The sequence below is a fragment of the Rhinolophus ferrumequinum genome, chromosome 14 (assembly GCF_004115265.2).
Source record: "Rhinolophus ferrumequinum isolate MPI-CBG mRhiFer1 chromosome 14, mRhiFer1_v1.p, whole genome shotgun sequence".
NCBI classification, from domain to species: domain Eukaryota; kingdom Metazoa; phylum Chordata; class Mammalia; order Chiroptera; family Rhinolophidae; genus Rhinolophus; species Rhinolophus ferrumequinum.
In genome coordinates this window covers 57,716,703-57,740,946 of record NC_046297.1, presented here as the reverse complement: position 1 = coordinate 57,740,946, position 24,244 = coordinate 57,716,703, and the positions used below count along the sequence as shown (strand labels likewise).

The window sequence follows — 24,244 nt, the reverse complement described above, 5'->3', positions numbered from 1 at the left end:
TTATCAAATGAATACTTTATTAGAGTCATAACACTTATAAAATAAATTTCTTTTTATTATGGAGTTACCAGATTTTAAAACCAACCAACACTTTCTCATTTTTACAGCTAAGTTATATAAAGAAATTCTCAAATGCCAATAATTTTTGTTCAAGTGCTTTGTCACTCAACTCACAAATCTAAAACGCGGTTAATCTACAAATCTAAGTCTTCACAGTTAGATGAGTTTTAGGCTTGGTTCTTAATGATCTAGAAGCAATCCATTTATAAAAGTTTCATGAAATCATTTAATTTAATGCCACCAAGCAAGGACCTGTTAAACCTTCGGAACAAAAATAAAATCCCACAACTAAATCTACCAGATTAACTTTAAACGATTCCAACTAGAATGGGCTATATATCCTTATGGCACATTTATGACTTAGTAATATACAATTCATAATACAGGTTTCAGTGTGTTACGGTATGGAGGAAAAAAAACAAATAAGGAAGTCAGATATTACAGAAAAAAATACAGCATGATTACAAGGTCGTAAGACTGATATCCTCTTGCCACATATTGAAACACGTCTTCTATCTTTATATTTACATCACAAGCCAGACTCTTTTAAGGTCCTTCTTTCTAAGGGATTATTACATAGACAGCATTTGACCACCGAGCATTGATCCTGCTACTCATTCAGGATTGTTCTATGTTCCATGACATCTAATAGCCCAACTTACACATAGCACTCTGAGGGGATGATTCAGTCAAACAAGCAAAGGGCTGAAAGTACCGGACAATCAAAAGCCCTCCTTTCCCAGAAGTAGTTCTCTTGGGACAAGACATTAGGAAGTACCTTGCTTGGATAGTGTGGTGGCAGCTGGGGCTTAACTAACTTGTTCTTCCGTTGAAGTCATTTTGGCACCTTTCCACAACCACGGTCTCTATAGGTGGGTTGAAATACTTTTGTGGGCTATTCAGCCAGACAGTTTTTGTGATGGCTGCTGTTTTAAAACTGATTTTATATATCTGCTACCAGTGCAGAAACAATATAGATCTCAGGGCTATTATCAAAACATGTAGGAATCTACAACTTTATGTTATATTTAATACCCTATTCAAATTATGTAAAATAATTAGAAGTAAAAACTTATCTCTTCAAAGCACTATTTGGTAAAGCCTAACATAGCCACACACAAGTATTTGTATATTCATGCACAGGGCAAACAGCTGTATTTTGAAGCATAAATTAATGCAAAGTAGGACAAAAGTAGTTAGATACCAGTTCCAGTAGTGGTTTATGATCTCTGGAGATCTCATTTTAAGGATGCCAGATGAGCATTTTGCTCAGTTGTTAGGAGACCCTAAGTTGGATTAAGCAACTCGGGTTCATTTCATAAATTACTTTTTCCTATATCAAGATTCTGCTTGAATTAGCTTGAGAAACTATATGCCCCTTCAAATAAGTATTTGACCATTAACACAAAGGTGATGTGATTATTGCATAAGGAGACTAAATATTACGTGGCTTGTCTAACTAGCTTTATATCATTCAAGATCAGTTCAGTAAAACACAGAACATATAACATAAGGTTTTACACCAGAGGTCTGCAAACTATAGCCTGCAACCCACAGGCCAAATGCAGCTGCTTCCTGTTTTTGTAAATAAAGTTTTATTAGAACACAGCCACACTCATTCATGTACATATTGTCTTTGGCTGCTTTCATGTAGTAACAACAGAGTTGAGTAGTTGTGACAGAGACTGTATGGGCTACAAAGCCTAGAATATTTACCATTTGGGCCTTTATAGAAAAAGGGTACCAGTCTCTGTTTTACACTAAAAGATAGAGTTCAGTAGGAAGCCTATTCGAGATGTGATTTTTAGGGAGTTTTATTTACCTCTTAAACTTAAGGTTCACATGACTTAGCGACTAAACAAAAGAAATACACCTTTTTCATAAACAATAGCTAGGTTTTTTTTATGGAAATAAAAGGAAATTTTCTTTAAAAAAGGAAAAGGAAAAAAGACAGATGTAAAATTAAAGGCCATTTCTCTGTTTAACATCATAATAAAATTCAAATTCTATCCATGAAATAACCCAAAACTCATACTTAGATTCTCCATATAATAAGTTACTTTTGGAATGTTGTCATATCTGGATAAAATGGTACCCAAATTGATCAGACATATTAAATAGACAAATGAAACTAACACACAGTTTCTAAGGAGTGCTACGGTCGCCATCTTCGTAAAGCCAGACCCAAACTGCAACCATAACAAGCTGTCGTCACAAAGGCAAAAATCTAAGAAAAAAACAAAACAACAAACATTCTCATCAGATTTATAACACTGACTTTAAGAAAACGCTCGTCCCTAAGGAGCAAATATCTGAAGACTGACCAACCTACCTGAACATACATCAACACTTATGAAAATGGTTTACTTTCATCTCTTCTTTTGGAGATTTGTGCTACTATTTTATCCCCGCACACCATTAACCTTCTTTTAAAGATTATAACTCCTAATAATTCTTTCATTTGTTGACAGTCTTAGGTGGAACATTTGTTCACATTCTGGACTCACTTGTTAAGTATTTGTGATACCCCTGATAGGATATTCAGAAATTCATTATGAGGTGTCTTTTCATACAGTGGTGTCACAGCCAAGGGAAATGCAACTATTAGGGCTGGAGGACACAGTTGATCATTTCTGTGACAATGGAAAGTGACTTTAGGACTGAACAAACACCCGTAGAAAGAAGTCATCATGTCGGGGTGGGAGATAGTCCTCGAGCTCACATTCAGCTCTGAATTCCTGTCCTTAGTATTCAACAAGAATCTGTGTATATGTGGTGCATATAAATGAGTAGTAGATACTGTCCTCATCATTTTGGGGTTTCTGGTCCACAGGAAACTACAAGACAAAGCAATTAGACATCATAAAACCTTATCATTTAGTGCCGGGATCCTTTACTAGGAAACCATAGATCTGAGAAGGAATATATCAGATCCGCCCACAGGACATTTTCACAGTGTTCACCATTCTGCTCGTCTCCCCACCCTTCTTCTGCTGGCTGTCTCTCTGGCTCATCTCTAATCTAGACATGGTCTGCTGAATGAGACTGAACTCTTTTGATATCTATTATTAGTGAACGGGAATTTTCCTCTCTCTAAGGTATACTGAAATAAAAAGAGAGGGACTCCATATAATGTCACAGATGAATGGCCCATGCATTTAAGTGTTATCAAAACACAGAAACTAAAGATTTACTTCTACTGGAGTGTATGGATGAAAGGGGACTTAATGCAGAACTTGAAGCACATAGAGGTTTACTAGGGCAGCTTCACTTAGACAGAGAAAGGGACAGGTAACAGGGACACAAAGTCACAGAAGAGGGACAGCCAGAACAGAATCACACTATGGAGAACATTGAAAACTGAGCTGTTAGGGTAAAGGAATATTAGTGAGAAATTAATGACATCCAGTGCCAATCATCACGTATTTGAGCACCTATTATTCTTATGAAAGTAGGATCTTAGGGCAACTATAAATAGCTCATTATGAGGTCACTTCAAGGATCCAAGAGATGTAATGGGAATGGAGCCTGAACCATTGAAAAGGAGGGGATAGAAGTAGTAAAAGAAAATCTAACGGCAATCAATGACCAGTAGGAAGGACACTTGATAGAAAAATGTCTATTCTAAGTCCCTGAGCTTGGCTGTGTAAAATTGTTAAAACCAGTGGTTTTCTAACTGTGATCTTTGGATCACAAGGATTCTATGAAAGCACCTCAGAGATGATGAGGTGGACAGAGGTAGAGTTATAAGAAGGGAGGGTGGGCATCATTCCAGACCCTCTTTTCCTACGCCAACTAGGGCATGCATGCTTTTCCCTAATAAATGTAAACATTTATTGGGTTTTAAGTAAGATGTCATTAAGTAAAACAGTTACACTTCTTCTAAAAGAAAGTATAAAAATCACTGATCTAAACTACAAGCCTGTGAAAGCTAGACCATGCCTCCTTTCCATTGCAATCCCACCTTCAGTCGAATTCACTGTAGACTCACAATGAATTCTGACAATCCTTACACAGACTTGGAAAACTTAGGACAGTAGGTCTTGGAATCATCAATCCTCTACCCTTCAAATTCCAAACTCTAGACCTGTACTGTCCAATAGCCACACACATGTGGCTATTTAAATTTAAACTTAAATTAACTGAAATAAATGCATTAATTAATGAGTAGCCACCATATTAGACAGTGCATATACAGACCATTTCTATCAATTTAGAAAGTTCTGTTGGATAGTACTGCTCCAGACAGATTTTAATGGCTATATGGGGAATCCTAGACTATGTATATACTATCTGTATAAAACAGTAAAACGTTAGGATCACAAACTTGCTAGATAGTCATATCAAATATCAAGAGATTGCAGGGAATAATTTAGATGTCTGACACCTTAAAATTATCTATAAAAACAGAAATACTATATCATTTATTCAACTTACCTATGTCAATGCAAAATGATAAACTCACTTAGGTATATGAATTAAGGAGGATACATTTTTTAAAAAATTCCCCCACGGAATACATTTCACCTGTATATCATCTATGGCTGGCTTATTTACCTCCCCCACTCACCTGGACTTTCCTCAAGGGCAGGGCAGGGATGGTGCCTTCCTCATCCCTGGGCCCTACACCCAGCAAATTACCTGCCTCCTGGTAGGCTCTTGGTAAATATTCATTGAATGAAAATGAATTACAAATAGGTATTGAACATTGGTTAACTGAACAAATCTCCCTTACCATGTCTGAACTTACATGAAGTAAAAGGCACAATTAATTCTTTTTGCAAAGTAGACTTTGTTGTGCAAAACCACCACCACCACCGACTGCTATCATCTGACCAGAATGTCAACGTCTTTGTGCTTCCATTGCATCATCCCCAATAATAGCTCTTTGCTCATAAGGTTATTTTACAGATAAATATCAATTATATGTTTAATGCTATTGACTATTATTAAAGCAAACTAGCGTTGCCCGAGGAGTTACTTGGAGAGCTTGACAGAAGGAAAATGCTGGTCAACTGTAGACATCAACACTTACTGTAGCTGCTACGTTTATGTTATACTGGTTATCACTCAAGAGCGGCTTCACAGTCATGGTCGTATTGCAGTGAAGATCGTGCAGGGATGTGGCCGCTGCTTCTAGTAAAAAGGCTCCAAAGTAGAAGACGAACACTGTAAAATGGTAAGCGAAATCCTGAAAGAGGACGAGAAAGAGAGACATCTACAATTACAAACAATAAGATCTTTTTTCTGTTTCTTATTTCAAACGATGAAGTTCAGGTTCAGGAAGATTAGAACATTTACTCAATCTTTAACTACATCAGCCATTTCTTGTGTCTGCTTTAGCAACATCAAGCTATTAGAATCCAAAGGAAAATCCACTGGCGCATTGTGATCGGCATAGAGGCAAACATTCCGATACACTGAATTTTATACAAAAGTGTATAATTTCAGTTTAGATTCAGGTGCCAGAGATCGATATTAATTGACATAACCTAAAAAAAATACCATATACTGCCCTTAAAATTCAAGTAAAATAGCATTTAAATTACATCTTGTTATTACAGTTATTATACAATAACTATATTACTATTGTATATTATATATAGCTATATAATATATATACACACATTTTATAATTAAGTAATTTATATTTGAGCATTATTATTTTTATCTATTAGATTGTCACCACATACGTTTAAAGATACAGAAGACCTATGAAATCATAGATTTCAATAGCATATCTCCCGACATTCTAAAAAAAAAAAGTAATAAAATCATATACTTCTACAAAAAAATAAAAGAATTTCCCATACAAAACCCAGTTGTTATTAGGTTATTACATGTGAGGCTGGCATTAATATAAAGCATAACTCTACTAAAATTCACATCATCTTACCTGAAATAATATATCAACATGTTGCTTTGTATTTTTGTCAACATCCTTACAATCACCATTTATTATCCCATTTTGCAAATAATTTTTTCTTCTTCTCTTTCTCCTTCTTCTTTTTTAAGTTAAGTGACTGACTCAAAGCCACACAAAGATGAAGGGAGAACTCAAACTACATAGGTCTGTCTAGTTCCAAAGTCCACTTTCTTTTTTATTACATATCACATTTTAATTTCACCATTTATACAAATGCTAGAAAGCTTGGGAAAAATACTGAAGACATCTACTGTGCATATTAATTTAACCTCATGATCAGTAAAAGCTAGAAGCTATAAATATGTCAGTTAATATCCCGCAACAAATATTTCTAGAAAATTTATTCTTTATCAAAATGCACTCTTGCTTCCTTCATGCATAGTACACAGGCAACATTAAACTATTATCACAGGAGGAAACAATTATTTTTTGAGCAATTAATGTCTAACAATTCCAGAATGTAGCAATTAAAAATTGTTACCATCTGGTGACATTGCTATGCATGACTCAAAAATTTCTCTGGCTGAGAGGGTACAAGATATATTACAAAACCTATCTAAAGCAACCAACCATGTGGTCAAAAACGACTGAGTATGTAGGAAACGTCAAGAGAAGAGAAAAACAAAAAAGGAGCCCCTTCTAAATATAGCGAGCATTTAAGTGGACTCCTTGAAGGCAAGAATTGGCCCCTTGAAAGTACGCCCACCATATAATGAGCCTGTGCAGTGACAACCGCTCTACTGTGTACTGTGTGTTGCTATTACCACATTCCCCCACGTGAGAGTGGATTACTCCAGCTAAAAGAACACAGGATAAGCTTTGCAGGTGACCTACGGAACAGACTGGTAGGTCTTTCCAATTTCAACTGTCTTTTTCATAAAAAGTGATTTAATTAAAAAACAATAAAAAAACCCTCTTACATTTTATTGTCCGATGGAATATCAGACGTAATGATACAAATTGGGGGGGGATACAATTTAGGACACCTAATAAATTAATAAAGACATGAATGACTGTACTCAATGCCAATGATTTAATATAAGCAAAAAATAAAAGGATAGTATAGACATATGTCTAATAAAACCAGGAGTGATATTGGAAACATATTTAAACATTGGTAAGGCATGTGCTTCCGCTAATTAGAAAGAAGGCTGGGCACTGCAGGATCCTGGGGACTCTGCTTTTCTAGGTATTAACCCTTCATTTGCTGGGCTATTAGAGGGTCCAGGAAAGTCCCAAGGTAATGTGGGGCACAGCACCTGGGAAGAGGTAAGTGGCTGGGGCAATAACTGTGTATTAACCAGTAGCTAAGTACCAGTCGGGCTATACTGGTACATACTGGTCAAATACCACCTTTGAGCCTGATATTTAAAGAACTTGGTGGTGCTTACCAATGTTAGGGACTGACTGATTCATCCATACATATTACGGGAAAGTGAGGCATTTAGAAAGAGGAGATAAGCCTCTCTCTGGAACTTAAATAGGGACCTTTGATCTTCATCACTTGACCAATTATTAGAAATATTTTCACATTGTTAATGAGAAATCAAGGCAAAAAGGTAAGAACATATTGTACTGGATCAGCAACCAAAGGCACAGAAGGACTCTCAAAGATTCGTACTGCGACTCTCCGCGTCTAAGGAATTATGATGATTATTGATCACTTACTATGAATCAGGCACAAAGCTGAGCACTTAATAATACATTGTTTCTGTTATTCTTTAAGAGCATCTTGTGAGGTGGGCATGAGTATTACCACTTTACCGAGGAAACTGAAATTCAGAGGTTCAATATTTTGCCCGAGGCTACACAGTTATGAAGCAAACCAGACCCAACTTCAAAGCCTGTGCGTGACTGTAACCACTTCGCTACACTTCCTCCTTAGCTTTACACTAACCCCTGGCATCAGGCCTGGGCTGGTGTAATGCAGGCAGCCCCATTCACTAGATTTGACCCTTGATAACATTTGGGAAGACGGTTCTCCTTATGCTCTGTAAATGAGACAAGAACAAATATTTTCCTCTAACAGCTGTCCTAAAGCTGCTGAATAAAATGCTACCATACTTGAAAGGGCCATACATACCGTTTCCCAGAAAATAAGACCTAGCCGGAACACCAGTTCTAACGTGTCTTTTGGAGGAAAAATTAATATAAGACCCGGTCTTATAGTAAAATAAGCAAAAATTAATATAAGACCGGGTCTTATTTTACTGTAAGACTCATTAGAGCTGATGGTCCGGCTAGGTCTTATTTTCATGGAAACACGGTAAAGCTTGACTAAGGCCTGATTTAAGCTTCTAACCACCAAATTGTGATCGAAAACTAAGGGGGGTTCATCATGAACTTCGTTAAAGGGCTGTCCATCATGGAATTCATGCTCTACTGGGCCATTGTGAGATAGGCCCAGAGAATGAATAACCACAAGCATGAAAGAGGTCAATATTACATGGGAAAAGGGACATAAGTTGATCCAAATGAATGGTGTCATAATTTTAAGAATTGTGTTGATTGTAAATTAATTTCTTAAAACTTATCAATTCTTGATAAATTAGGACAGGAATCGAAAATGCAGGCAATGCCTCATTTTATTGCACTTCCCTTTATTGTACTTCTCAGATATTACACTGTTTACAAATTGAAGGTTTGTGGCAACGCTGCATCGAGTGAATCTATCAGCGCTGTTTTTCTAACAGTATTTGCTCACTTCGTGTCTCTGTATCACATTTTTGGTAATTCGCACAATATTTCAAACTTTTTCATTATTATTATATTTGTATATTTATTATTATATTTGTTCTGGTGATTTATGACCAGTGACTTTTGATGTTACTACTGCAATTGTTTTGGGGTGCCATAAACTGCACCCATATAAGATAGCAAACTTAATGTATAAATATTGTGTGTTCTGCTCCGTCAGCTGGCTGTTTCCCATCTCTCTCCCTCTCCTTGTGCCTCCCTTTTCCTTGAGACACAATGATATTGAAATTAGGTCAATTAATAACCCTAGCGTTTTTTGGCAATAAAGTATTTTTAAATTAAAGTACATTTTTTTTGCATTTTTTTTTTTTAGACATAATGCACACTTAATAGACTACAGCATAGTGTAAATATAACTTTATATACCCTGGGAAACCGAAAAATTCATGTGATGCACTTTATTGTGGTATTTGCTTTTGCAGTGGTCGGGAGCCAAACCTGCAATCCCTCTGAGGTGTGCAGTGAGGGGAGAAGAAGCCTATAAACATAAAATATCCCCGTTTCTAATTGGAAAGTAGAACATATAGCTACTTGTTTCCTGAAAAGAATACCTGTATTTAATACCTGAGACAGAAATAAATGGAAAATTTCAAGATATATGTCACAGCACTCATCTATGAAAGGCATCTGCTCAGTAGTTCAGGAACTCTAATGCAATTCATTTGTTGTATGAAACAGACCTGTCTTTGAGTAAAGGTCATCTAACTCATAAAGGAGTAAGAGAAAGACCGCTCAGCTCTGTCAACGCACGAATGTCACAACCTGGGACCTTGCTGTTCAGCAAGGTGGTCACATGGCCACATGGCAGCACCGCAGACCCTGCAGTCTGACCTTCTCTCTCCCACGAGAGGCAACAGATAGAACAGGACAGAACGAGATATTGTACGTTTCCCACGTTTTTCCGGGAAAAGACGTAAAAATCCCTTACCAGGAAGTTCCAGTTGACATTGATCTGAGTCACCATGCCAGAGAGGAACACGCCCAGGAAGAGGAGGGAAAGGACGAAAGCCGTCACGGACACGAACATGACCCATCCTTGGAGAAGGGGTAGAGGGACGTTGGAGGAGGCGACCAAAATCCAGACGAGTCCCCCAAACAGCTGAAGGTAAAAAGAAAGCCGGGAGTAGGTTAGGGCAACAGAACGGAATGTGCCTGGATCACCCTTCACCGCTGCATTTGCTTCTCGCCAGGCCCCTGCACATGTTCCTGCAACCCCTCCCATCATCGTCCTCTATCACGGTTCCTGATGCCCTCTCCCCTGTCCCCTCAGGTGCAAGGCCAGTGCTTCTAGTCACAGGCCTGGTCAGACGCCACACCTGTTTCTGCACCTGCCTGCATGCTGGAATCTCGTCCTCGGCCCGTGAACAGGTCCAGTATTCTTCCCTTGTCTAAAAATACTTTCCTCTGACCCTGCTGCCTCGCTAACTGTTGCGCTCTCGGAGGATTTTCCTTTTCAGTCAACTGTTTTTACAGAGTCCTCTTTGATTGGGCCTCCACCTCCGCTCCTGGGTGCTACTCTTCAAACCACGGGACAGTGGCTCGTGCGCTCACCACTTCTCAGAGTATGTATCAGCAAAGGTCAGCCATCACTTTCTAACTTGTCACTTCTAATGGCCATGCTTCAGTCCTTCTCATGACCTATCTGTACATGTGAAATTATTGCCTATATATAGATCATAGTTGCAGCCATCGTACATGATATAAACAATCAAATCTACCATCCTTTACTGATACTTTTCTATGGGCTGGCACGGGAATAGGTACTTTAGATATTCATGGATCTACTATTCAATACGTACCTACTGCTTGTCAGGCACTGTTGCCAGGGGCTAGGAATAGAATGGTAAACAAACGACTCTTGGTCTCTGCCATCACAGAATTCACAGTCTCTTATAGGAATGAGACAATTAAGCAAGGGATTAAAATGCTGCTTCGTACATGTCACAGTTTGGCAAATACTGAGTGTTGCAGGTCCCCAGAATGAGGGCTCTAAATCCAGACTTGAAAAGTCAGGAAACACTCTCTGGAAGCAATAACCCAGAGGACCGGGCTCTGGGGAGGAGCAGGGTGAGGAGAAGGCTGTTTCCGGACAGGAGGTGAGTCTTAAGAAGATCTGGTAGGCGCTGAGAGAGAGCCTGGTGGAGCCGGAGACTGAGCTGCAGGGTCCTGAAGGTCAGATTAAGGAGCTGAATTTCACCCAAGAGCAACAGGAGGCCCGTACAGACCACCCGGAGCAGGGACTGGCAGGACCAGATCTGCATTCCGAAGTTTCTCTCTGGCTAAAGTGTGACAATGGACTGGAGAAGAAAGGGGTGGGAGGTGGGGGACCCACAACAGAGGACACCGTTAAGACAACAGTGTGTAAACTAGGCCCAGGGCACTGAGCACAGAGAGGTGAACAGATCAGACAGAAACTTAAAAAGAAGCAGGGATGGTAGTTGGTTACTGATCAGATGTGGGACATGATCACAAAAGACCAGAGGAGGAAAATACCCCGATTTCTGCCTTGGGCAACTAGGAGGGAGCGAGAGAACACAGGAGGAGAAACGGTTAGGGGCTGAAGATAGTCAGTCTTATGACTCTAACAGCAGCAGTTTCCTCCATACTACCACCACACCTCCTTTGCATGGCACGCTGGGCCCTTTATGATCTCATCTTTTTCATCCTTGTCTCTTGCCACTAAGCCCCTCACATTTTACGTTACAGATTTTTTTAAAAACCCGCAGTCCAAATACATAGCTCTTTCAGGTCTGAGTGGCCTGACGTACACGGCCAAGAATGTCCTTCCCTCCCCCTGTGTATCTGAGAAACTCCTATTGATACGCACCTCGGATAGCACATGATCCACAAAGCCTTTCCCCAGCCCCCACCCCCGCCCCCCACAACGCTTCCCCATGCTCAGGAATCCTTGTCTTCCGGGCAAGTTCCTTACTGTGGGTATACCACACTGGGGAGAAACACTGTAATTGAATGTTCCCCCGCGCCCCCCGCCCCCAGCCCTGTGCTTTCTGTCTATCTGCCTTATTAGACCTTCTTGGCAGCATGTTGCTTTGTATGTCTCTGCATTCAAAGCCATTTATTAAATCTGCACGATAATCCTTCCCTAACGATCAGTCCTGCACTTGATGTGGAAACACAAAAACCTAAGCTATACACCTGCTCCAAAGAGACCTACAGGCAAGTGGGAATCAAGCCTTCTCTACCTGTCCCCTCCCCCCACACAGGTGCTGTCGCAGAGGCATGCACCTCTGGCATGCAGATGGCTCTCACACACTTGCTTAGTGAACAAATAAACTTCCAGTGCCCACGTAAAAACAGGTGGAGCTCCAAATGTTAAAAACCAATAATCACCGCATCTTGCGTCTTAAGTATCTAAATAATATCCCAATCATGCCGCCATTGAAGGTTAAAAATACAAATTTTAATTTAATTTCTAAAAAAAAGGCCCAGTCATATAATTCATTACTATTTTCAAAAAACATTTTTGAAAGCTTAATAAATTATCACTTGAGCAATGACACCTAAAGCACCAATCTAATACATTCATAACCATGGTGGTAGATCTCAAGTCCTAAGTTCAAAAATTAACCATCAACCCAGAAACTTTTATGAAATAAATCCAAGTCACGAATATTAATATCTATTTAAAAATTTAACCACAATCTTATTAGTAGCTATGGAAGGAATAGTGTTTCTGGTAAAAAAAAAAAAAAAAAAAAATTTTTCTTTCCTACTGTTTCATAAATATCTGAAGGTGATAAGATCTTCAAATCCTTCCTTTTTCCCTCAGCCTCTTTGTCCTGGTAGCCTTTTCTTACTCTCCTACTACAAATAGCTTATATTACTTTAAATATGGTTTAAGAAATATTATCTATTAATTCATTATTAACTATTAAGAAATATGAACTATCTATTAATTCATCATTATTAACTATCTATTAATTCAAGAGTTATTTATTGAGAAGGTACAGGTGTTAAGGGTGATAAAGAACACTGGGCCGCTGTTTATTAGTGGCAGGCCTACTCAAATAGACAAGCGTAATTTATGTGCTATCGGGATTATGATAAATTGACACCCCTGAAGAAGAGGCTATATGATCCCTTGTAATGAAACATAACATTTAATAAACGTGGACTGGACCTCAAATGGGCCAGCCTCCAATCTACTGCCAGGCACAACAGAAGGATACTCAAAAAAAAAGAAAAAAGAAAGAAAAAAGGCCAGGCTCAGTCTGTAGGAGCTCTAAGTACGGGAGAAAAAGATACCATTAAATCTGATTCAGGAGCAGATTGTAGGGAGTGCTATAAAAAGAGCTCAACAACAGCGTGCTCTGAGACTGGGCGAGGCGAGAAATGTCCTGGGAGGCGCCTTGGCAGGCAGGCGGGGGAGGCAGGGTTGCAAGCAGGCTTTCATCCCCTGGGCTTTGACAGAGGATGCTACTGTGAAACAGCGTACATGAATTGTTCTTGTCATACTCAAAATTACAGCCCTTCTGACACCTCGGAAAGGAAACTTAGTGCTTATGTGGAAAGAGAACAGATTTGCCTCCCCATCTGTGGTGTGTGTGTTGCAGGGAGAGAGGGTTGTGCAGGAGGAAGGCGTGTGAATCAACACACACACTGCATCCCTAGATCACAGGTCCTGTGGCATCCGTATTAAGTCCTGCTGACCACGGTTCCTTTGGAAGGTGGGGGATGGGCCAGAGGATATAATCAAGCCTGCTTTGGAGAGCCACCTTCCTCGTTGCAAGACTGTCACACTGATGTCACTAGGGCCTCAACACAGTTATTTCTTCCTGACTTCATGATTTCCTTTTGCCAAAAGCTACCTTTCCTCCCGAGCTCTGCAGCAACCTGGCTCCAATGTTAAGAACTGAGCTTTTAATAACATTAGCAATGCTCAGTGTATTCACTTCATCTAATTCTGCGTGTTACTAAGCTCTGAGTATCTACTTTTATTGAGATATAATTGACATACAACACTCTAAGTTTAAGGTGTACGGCAAAATGGTTTGACTTACATGTATTGTGAAATGGTTACCACAGTAAGTTTAGTTAACATCCATCCTCTCATACCAAATGTATCACATTTTGAAATTTCTCTCAGGAACAAAGTCTGGGCTCATGTCTTTGAACTTTAAGCTCTGACTTCCAGGTAATGCAAACATTTCCTAGAAGAAGCTGTCAGCCTTCCCTACAGTTAGTTACCCCTTACCTTCTGAGCTCAAGTTTAGGTGTACCTCAAGGGCTCCAATACATTCTGAGTTCCAGTTATAACATTGCTACACATCCCTAAAACAACAGTCTCCTTTGTGGTTTACTGTATACTTCTCACTTTAGTTTGGCTCCTGCAGGCCAGAAGGCTAGGAATTGGCTGACACTTTCCCACAAGAAAACAGTGGACGTAGTCATTCATACCTCACACTGCCTCGAACCCTGAGTTGGAGTTAAAACCTGTTTTCACTAGAAACTGGGGACTGGTGAAAATACATGACCCCACGGGAAAACATGGCATTGAGCAAGCAGCAACTCTCGCAGTGCTGGCAGCGTGGATTAAAGACTTCTGAACTTGTTTCCTATTTGGATGGTCTTCTCCTGTCCCCAAAGGATTCCCTTTGCAAACACCCTTTTTCTCTTCAAATGTCACTTATTTCCTTATAGCCTCCTTTTAAATACGCCATCTGACATCTTAGCTAATAATTTTCACACCAATTTGACACCTTCATCTTACTATACTCTTATTTTTCACTCAGTGAACAGGCTGGTTCCAACTCTGACCTATTTTCAGTCAATGTTTGGAATGAGAACAGGGAAAGGTAAGTGAATGTGAAGGCCCAGAGGACTGGTTCTACTGCCCCTAAGAAAAATACTTCATTATTTAGAACTTTCTGTATTTAACATATAACCCTGCTTTCCAATTCTTCTGCAATTTACATATTGGGTATTTCATGACTTTGTAGCAGTGGGAATCAACAAACTAGCGAGCCTAGAAGAAAAAAGAAATTGTCTCCCAGTCTGGCTTATAGAGTTAGTTTGAGTAAGAGGGTGAAGCTAGTGAGGATAATAGAAATATTAGCTACCATTTTATTGAGCTCGTACGTTCCAAGCACTGTTCTAAATGCTTTATTACACCAATCCAATCCTCACGAACACTGAGAAATAATTACTATTATTCTTCCCATTTTACAGATAAGTTAATTGAGGTACAGAACAGTTAATAACTTGCCCTAAGTGATAGTTAAGGAACATTAAACTTGGGATTTGAACCTGGCAATTGGCTTCCAGAGCTTATGCTATTCATACTATGCTATTCTGCCCCTCTCAAAATTTAGTGTTCATTCTAGGTCAGAGTTTCTATCCTTTTGCTATAGGTTGGCTTGGCACGGGCAGTGGAAGGTTGATTTCCTGAAATGATATCAAATTGGGTAGATAAGTGCAAATGCATTTTTCTGAGGACACAGTCCACTACTTTCATCAGAATCACAAAAGGGTTTGTGACCACCCCGTCCCTAAAAGTTCAGAACACCTTATCAACTTGACAACCCTTCCTATTTTAATGGACACTTCTTTATTGGGAACCTGTAAATGAAACAACACGGTTAAGGAATTGTTTAGTATGTTTGACAACTGATTCCCCTAGTGAAGCGATTACCCTCCATTAACTCCATTTAATACACCATTTGTATTCCAAAAGATTCCTTTAAAAAAAAAAAAAAAAAACTGGGAACATACTTCATTCAACACCACAATACCTGACAGATGTGTTTACAAGGCAGCCCGTAAAAGCAAATTGATTCAAAATGTGTCTGCGGTCAAGTGGTAACTACTATGCAGAGAAGACCGCTGCCACCCCTGCTGGCTCACTTTGTCCCCTGAAATGCCCCTTTCCCTACCACTGTTTTTGTTTTGTTTATTTTCTCTCTGGCCTCTGTCCCTTAGCCCCTGAACACAGAGTCCATTACACTGGTCATGCCCTCAAAACATCGCTGGCTAACTAAACTCTAGGTCTTCCCAAAAGATCCCATGTTTTTCAGAATGATGTCCCTAGCTGGATGCCATTCCTTGGTGCCGCCACAGCTACCGGTACGTGTATGCTCCAGAGTGCTTACAACAACTGGTTTGAAATCATGGATTCACATGCGTGTTTCACCCACTGGATTGTAAAGTCTGAGTGTCTTAATCATGTCTGAATGCTCAGAACCCAGGGCAGTGCTTTCTACAACAGATGCTCCGTTGCATGCCAGTGTGCGTAATAAACGGTGCTAGAAGAAAATGCTCCAGAAGCGCAGCTTGGAACACTCTGCTGCCTGAAGCCTAGCTCATCCCCTGCTACATGGTGGGTGTTCAAAAATAGGCACGAATCTGGTGAAGCAGGAACATGTGCTTCTCAATATTCAAGTTATTACTGGCAATACCCACCCCTTAGTACAAGATATCAGAAGACTAGGATGGAAAGTTACGGGGAAGTTGGCACCTTTTGCTAGTCTAGCTCATGACACCTCATTTGCAATCTTCCCCGGTCCCCAAATTTGTTCACTTTACCTATTCTGCTGCAATTGCCATTGGGACTTCTGACCAGGGCAGTGTTTATATTATGCCTTACCCCACCCCCGCCTGCTGTCCTCCATTAATCCCCATCTGTCTTCTCACCACGCTGACTTTCATCCAAACTGGTCCTGGACTATCCCTGGTGCAGTTCTGAATTAGAGGTACAAGTTGGCGAGTTTTTTTTGTGTGTGTTTTTGTTTTTAATCAGGGAAAGAAAAATAATACAAGTTCTGGGAAGCAAAGAGAAATGACATATACAGAAGAGGCCTATGTACAAACTATCCCCATGCAAAAGAAGTCTTACTTTTTAGAGTTACATTTGACAGCTTTAAAAATGTGTTTGAGGATGCTAGCAAGAATTATACTTTCTTCCTCCCCATATCACCCATATTTCCATTTCTGTTTCTTAAATGGAAACCCTAAAATGGAAAGAGTATGATGGGGAGAAATATGCGCTGCCCCCTGACTATTTTTATTTATGATTTCCCTTGATTTTTGAAATCCTCTTTCCATGTGTGTAGGTACCTAGTTATTCCCGAGGTTAAGAATGTTCATGCATGCCAAAGTCCTGACATCAGCAAGAACTGCACGCATCCTGGCTTCTTGTCTTCCGTTTTGTCTCCCTCCTTTCTGAAAGCTATTATACAAAAATTAAGACTGTCATCTGTGGTGGCTATGAAAGGACATGGTCCTTTTCATATAAAATAGGACACAGGAAAATCAGGTCAAACTACATATTCCAAGAGAGGAATCATGACATTTTCAGAGTTGGGCAAGACTTAAGGCTGCCCTTCACCACTGCAGCCAGTTTCTCTAGAATATTTCCACACACGGTTCAGTGTGTCCTACAAAACAATCAGACAGCATCTGTTAAGTGCTGCACATGGGTGCGCCAACGTGGTTCCTGGTTCCTGGTCTTTACACAGTCTTTTCTACTCATTCAAAGAATTATACTTGCCGATTTGCCATGTCCATGGCTCCTACGACCAGATACAAAATTTCTATCGAGCTCTGTAGAACAAAGCTCCTCTCCTTGACCTTTCCCTTTGGAGCTCAAGGTCAAGGTTTTCAGCAACTTGGTTTAAAGTTTTCCATATTTCAATTCTTCCTATTTCTCACAGGACTGCCAGTCAGAGCAAATAGCTGATGAAAAGAATCCTGGGCAGACGCATCGATTTATTTCTCTTCTGAAGTTTTAAAGACTCTTTTCACAGGGATGGAGAGATTTAATCCAGAGGCAAAGGAAACTTCTTACGTACAGAATTAAAACCCTTTTAGAGAGGGACACATTTCCATGGATAGCCCCTCTTCACCACTGCGAACACACAATTTCTCTTTGCAACCCAAATCTATTTTCTGGGCAAGAAAAGAAAACTCTTTGCATCTGAACATTTCTCTGTGAGTCCAACTGCCGTCAAAGCTTTGGGTTGAAAATGGAAAATAACATGAAATCCCTTCCAGAGGTGCCTGCATGACTGCACACGCCGGCTCCATCGGCTCTCCCTCCCACCTCCCTTTCATTAACATTTGCTTCTCGGCCGTAATTCCTCTGGGTTCATCTTCTGTTTAAGTTTGGTCTAGTATCGTTTCAGGACCTGTCCAACTTCACATACTTGGTTGACCTCCTCAGCTGTCAATCTGTCTCTCTTCTCTGCTTTTTCCCTTTGTCCCATTTCGGGTTCTCATCATCCCTCATCCAAACCACCGCAGTAAGTCCCTCCACGGATCCTGCTGCCTTCCATCTGTTTTATAACCAAACCTCGCGACTCAAAGATTTCTAAAACACAAGTCTGATCAAGTTCATCCCTCTTCTCCAGTAGCTGCCCACCACAGATAGAATAAATTCTATATCTTGGCCTATCATGTCTCAGCAAATCACACTTGAACCTTACCAGATCTTTTTCTTTCTTTTTTTCCGGCCACCTTCTCAGGAGTCATGTAAAACAACAAACCAAAAAAACCAAAAATTGAAAAACTAACCATTCCTAGGGCCTTTATACCATGGTCTTTCTTGTCTCTGGGGTTTGCACATGTCCTTGTTTCTACCTGGAATTCTCTTTCCCACTTTTTCTGTCTACTGAACGTCATTTAAGGTGAAACGCAAATGTCACCATCCTATTAAAGCTGCCTGTGTTGGCCTACTCCATTTGTCCACAGTACTTTTCACAAACCAATTCTGTCACTTCAAACATAGCACTGTAATTCTTTCTTGACTTTATACTTCACCATACAGGAATTTCATTTAAGGGCGGGAGCTATGCTAATATTTTATTCCCAGAGCATAAAACAAGGCCTGGTGTATACTGGGTTCTTAATTATTTGTTGAATAAATGAAAATTATTGTGGTATCCAAACCACTGCAGTTAGGAGCATGTGAATGAGTCCCAGAATAGCTCCCATAAAGAGCAATGTTCACAGTTATCTTCGGAATGTAGACGGTTTCCTAAACACTGAAGCTGTGAAACACACTGAGTTCAATAATGACCTTTATTCTTGTTTGTGTCGCATACTGTTACGTCTGATCTTTCTTGTGCATTATACAAGATAAGCTCATTGAGGACAGGGATCGGAAATATCTCACTCAGCTCACTAGTACAGAAGCTCCAATGTCATTTTCTTATAAAGAGACCTGCCTGGAAAATGTTTTAGCTGTAGTTCACTTTCCATACTTGTCTTTCTTCTCTGAATGGTAGTTATTTGGGGGCAAATCCAGGAGAGGAAGGGTCTAAACATCTTTGTTCCCAGAAGAGTGCCTTGCACACAGTAGGTATTCAATAAAAGCTGATGAGTGACTTAGAAAACATTAATTCAGGAAACACTGAGAGATTTTAAAAATGATAACTTTTGAAGGTGATGTTTTCCATCTTAAACTAAAAGACTGCGTTTTGCAAAACTAATTATTATTAAACTCTTTATGGCAAACATGCGTTGGCAAATACAGCTGAGTGCAAAAATGAGGGGCTGACAACTTGAGTATCTAACAGTGGGACACACCTATTTCCAAAAGCCACCCCACGCATGTGAGGTTGCCATATTCTCCACCTATGAAGCCGATAACATACATTGCTTTACCTGGGGCAGTTAAGTGGGCACTATTTGTATCTTTTGAATTATCTCCCCCAACAAATGGCTTATACTTGAGAGATTGTGAATAGGGTACAATAAGGGGGATTGGGATTGAATTCTTTGAGCAAGTTACTGGTTAGTGTGAAAACTGAACTCCAAGATCATGGTTTCATTAGCTTAGTCAGCTATGGATAGCCCACTCCATCTTTGTGAGATGCCGTTTTCACCTGTTAAGTGTTAGACAGCAACGGGATATAAATAGAGAAATTCCAAAGACAAATTAATTTGAAAAAAAGGTTAAAGTTAAGAAGTTTGGGGATATCTAAAAACACTGGAAGGGGCTAAAATAATCGGTGCCCAGAAAGGAAAGCTAGAGTTTACCGTGTTTCCCTGAAAATAAGACCTACCCCGAAAATAAGCCCCTGTTAAGATTGTCAGCCAGACAGATGCATTTAGTACGTTATGACAATGTTCCAGAAGAAGATGACATGGCTGTATTTGAATAAATGTAGATTGTTGTACATGAAAAAATAAGACATCCCCTGAAAACATACCTTAATGCGTCTTTTGGAGCAAAAATTAATATAAGACCCGGTCTTATTTTTGGGGAAACATGGTAGAACTACTCCTAGCGAATTCTCACATTTATATTTACAGGTGAGGAATTTCTGAAGAGGAGCCATGGGAGCCTGAACACTTTAAAGGATCAGAAAACTAGAGGGAAATTAAGAAAGCAGGGACCAAAGTTGCCTCAAAAGTGTTTATTTAGCTCCTATCTGTGCATCTGCTCAGTGTGGGCATTCTAGATAGAGGGGTACCGAGGCAGCCTCATCTTTGCTCTCTGAAAGCATATAACCCAGTATCTCCACGTGGTACAGAAGGATGACAACCAAGAAGGAGCCATAGTTTGGCTCCAGTGTGGTCTCGTTTCTCTATGCTCACTACTTTCATTGGAATATTAGGGTCCTTTTAGTTTTTTTGGGGTAAGATGGGGAGGAGAGAGACTATTCAAGTAAAAGAGATAAATGGAGGCCTAAGAATTAAACCTATCACGATGTTTGGCCATAGTGAAAAGTAAACGGAAATGGCTTTTGGAAGGGATGCTTTTATATCTAGATAAGGGCCGTAGATGTGTTTCGGGGGTAAGAAGCCAGAGGAAATGAAGAGCTAAGCGGAATGGACTGGATACTTCTGTGAGTCTGGGGTCCGTCCTAGGATGGGCGTGGCAGAAATTCTAGCAGAGAGAGTTCACATCTGCAAGAGAGGAGCTGTCCTGTCCACAGAGCCCCGATACAAGCTTCCCTCAGTGGTTCCCTGCCAAGACTATACATTAAAACCTCTGAGGAGCTTGACAAAAACCTAGCCAACTCTGGGCGCTCCCCCAGAGATTCGGATTTAATTAGTCTGGGCTGGCAACAGTATTTTAAAAAGCTGCCCAAGTAATTAAGTACAGCAAGAGTTGACAAGTAACCACTGGGCTAGATATATAGAGATATGGGGAGAGGAAATAGAATAACTCTCTTCCCTCAGAATTAGGTAGTATTTCTGAAAGTGTCACATGACCACAGGTGATTCTTGAGATGGTACTTGATTTGATGGCACATGGATTAGCCATATATATATACATGTCAAGCTTCACATACTTGATAGCACATGGATTAGCCATATATATACAGGTCAAGCTTGACATGTATATATATATGGCTATCCGTATGTGAGATATATACATAGTTTTATATATATATATATCTCACATACATATAGTTCCATATATACATATATGTATCTGTATATGTAAATACATAATTATATATTTGAATATTAGAAACACAGAACCATCATATCAAATTTGAGAATTCACATACATTATTGCTTAGGATGAGGCTGAGGTAGGCATCTAAGTTTAGAAAGTGAATCTATTTAAGAGAACATTCTGTAAATTCTAGTACAAGTGGAATGCGGATAAGACAAAACCTTCTAAGAGGTATGCAGACAACTGGAGTTTGGGGAACACGTAACCAAAGCAGCTCAGAACCTATGCAATCTCACTCTTTATCTTAACTGCCCGCAACGCCTCTCCCTCTGCACAACAGTGCAGCCGGCCCAAAGCCATCCACTCCCTGCGCTTCTCACATGGACGCCTGCGCCTCACGGAAGCATTCAGATGCTTGGGAACCGGGCTGAGTCAAACCAACCTCTCCTAGTCTCGTAGTCACCATCCCATTACTGATGCCGTGGCCTGTAACTCACTTGTCTCCTTTTTCAGATTCAAATCTGAGCTAAACTTAACTTAGGGTGCCCTGACCACCTTAGCATAATAGGGCAGAAAACCAATGCTAACATGGTGTTCCAGCCCCACAAGCACAAAAGAGAAACCAAAGCGACCCAAATCCAGGTTATGCAAACTCACAAGGAAGGGGTGAGGGGAGAGATATGAAAAGCCCAAACGGAGCCAACAAAGCAGCCTGCAGGAGAGGCACTGACATTTCACTCTGTTTGTCGTTCTCAGGGTGTGATGTAACCTCCGGTTGCCCAATTCATGTTTGCAGATTTTCCCTTTCACGGCAGCTTCAAAAGCTTCCAACTCCATAAAATTCCTTTAAAAGAATTCCCAGTCTCCAGCCCCAAAAGTTTGCATTGGACAGGCCAGGTGACCTCACCTTCACTTAGGCCCGACCAAGTGTTCTGAGGTGTGGAGTGGTGTCGGTAAGCTAGGAAGAAAGAAGGCACAAAGGCAGGCAGCAATGAACTTGACAGCCACGTCTGTACCTTCCCCTCACCGTTCTCACGCCCACTCGATTAGAAACTACCAAGGGAACAGTACACACTTCACCTTTTTCCTGCCCTGCTTTCTGAGCCCTGCTCCTCTCCTCGATGCAAAGGGCACTCAGAGTGGCAAGGGGGGCAATGACCCAGGTCTTCAGCCCTCCTCCTCTTTTTCCTGGTACCTCCGGGCCCCGCTTTGCACATCGTGGCAGCCTCCTGGTCACCAGTCATCGGCTGCACCTTTGCACCACCCAACAAAATGGCAGGTTAGCAACAGGCAAGGCTGAGAGCGCCTGCTCAGGCTCCAGCCAAGCGCGGCCCCGGGCCAAGCCGCGGGGGGTCTCTGACGGGCCCCTAAACCCAAACACCATTCCCCTCTCAAAGTCCCCAATCCTCGGTCCCACCGGGCCACTTGCTCGCGCTCTCGGGGCCATTTCTATCGCCAGCGGGGAACAGGTGCCAGCATTAACAGGTGCCAGGCCAGAAGGCCCGGGTGGCATCGCCAGGGTCAGGCTGCGCTGGGCATCGAGGAGACCTCGGGGGGCGCAGGAAAAGGCCCCGTTAATGGGAAGGGAGCTGGGGGCGCGCGCAGAGGGAGACAGCACGGGGGGCAAGGATGCCGGTGCCAGTCCTCGCTCCCCGGGCGCGACTCTCGCCGAGGCTGCCCCACTTACAATCTCCAGGCAGACGAAGGCGCCCGAGTAGGTTCGCAGGATGTCGGGGCCGACGGGTAGGGTGACCCGGGGCGCCGGGAAGGACACGGCGGGGTTCGGAGGCGGCAGGACTGACCCTCCGCCGGCCGACATGCTGCCGCTGCTGCGTCCCTGCGCGCCACCGCCGCCGCCGCCGCCGCCGCCTCCCTCCGCCCGCCTCCACCTCCCGGGCTCCGGCGGCCACCGCCACTGCTCAGTCCGCCGGGTCCGGGAGCGCCGCGCGGTTGGGGGCGTGGCCGCGCCGCCCGGGGCCTCGCAGAGCCCCTCCCCCGTCACGTGGGTCCAGGTGAGCGCGACACCGCCCTGGCGCCCGCGCGGGTCACGTGCAAAGGTGCGGCCGCCACCTGGCGCGGTTCTTCCTGCTGGGCTCACCTTGCCGGCTCCGCGGGCCGGCGCGCTGCGCTCCTGGAGCCTCTCAACGCCCGGCTCCCCCGCCTTGCTCCTTATTTGTTCCTTCTGTCCCTCTTCCTAATTTCCACCTGTTCTCTTCCATTTGTCCTTTCCCCAACTGTCACCAGTTCCTCTACCCCACTTTCCTCAATTTAAATGCAAACTGGTCTTGGAGATGTGACTCAGAAGGTAAAATCAAGGTCACCAGTCACACCTAAAAACTGGAGTGGATGTACTTTAAATGGGACTCCAGTGGGGTGTTTAAAATATCACTAGGACAGTGTCACGCGTTGGAGTCAGATGGCTCAGCTCCAACACCTATTGGCAGTGGATGCCGGACAGGTAACCTGTTGCTTTGCATGCCAGTGGTTCCATGTACTCATCTGTGAAATAGGGATGAAGGCATCTACCTGGTCTGGATACCCAAATTACATTATATAACATAAAAAGTTTAGCTCATAGTAAGTGCCCTGTAAATAGTAGCTAATATGATGACTGCTATTTTTTGAATTTTTACACACACACACACACACACACACATCACATTCTTCTGTACACATGATGTTGCGTAAGTTATATTTCCCACACATGTAAAACTTGAATCATTGATTTCAGCTGTCTGAAACTTATGAATCGCTGTTGTCTTTTAAACACGGTAAAATATTTTTTAAAATTCTATCTATGGTTTGGATTACCTGCCTCAATTTATTCCCATTTTATCTTCAGTTTTAATGTCAACATTTTGTAAGTGAAATAGATTAATTTTTTTCAAAGCTCAGTTGAAGATAAAACTACACATGCCGGCATACACAAATAGACCAGATTGGGAAAAATATTTGTTACCATCATCAGATATTCTCCAAATTGAATACTGATCTTGTCTGTCAGGTTTAGCCTTTGAGGGACTGCGTTTATCTCTATGTACTGTTCAGCACATTTTAGTCATTCTACCTCTTTATTATTTTAATAAGCGAAACTCGTAGGTGTGGTGGCAGCATCAAGGTAAAAACCACAAAAC

General features: G+C 41.5%; 1 protein-coding gene across 1 annotated transcript; it reads right to left on the bottom strand.

Annotated features, from left to right (window-relative positions):
- Positions 1-23,061, bottom strand: MAL2 (mal, T cell differentiation protein 2). Its single transcript, XM_033126568.1, has 4 exons — positions 22,798-23,061; positions 9,672-9,842; positions 5,096-5,251; positions 1-2,287 (listed from the first exon to the last, which is right to left on the bottom strand). Exons 1-4 carry the CDS (start codon positions 22,927-22,929, stop codon positions 2,216-2,218), a joined length of 531 nt encoding a protein of 176 aa, XP_032982459.1. The 5' UTR covers positions 22,930-23,061; the 3' UTR covers positions 1-2,215.
- Between the last annotated feature and the right edge of the window lie 1,183 nt (positions 23,062-24,244).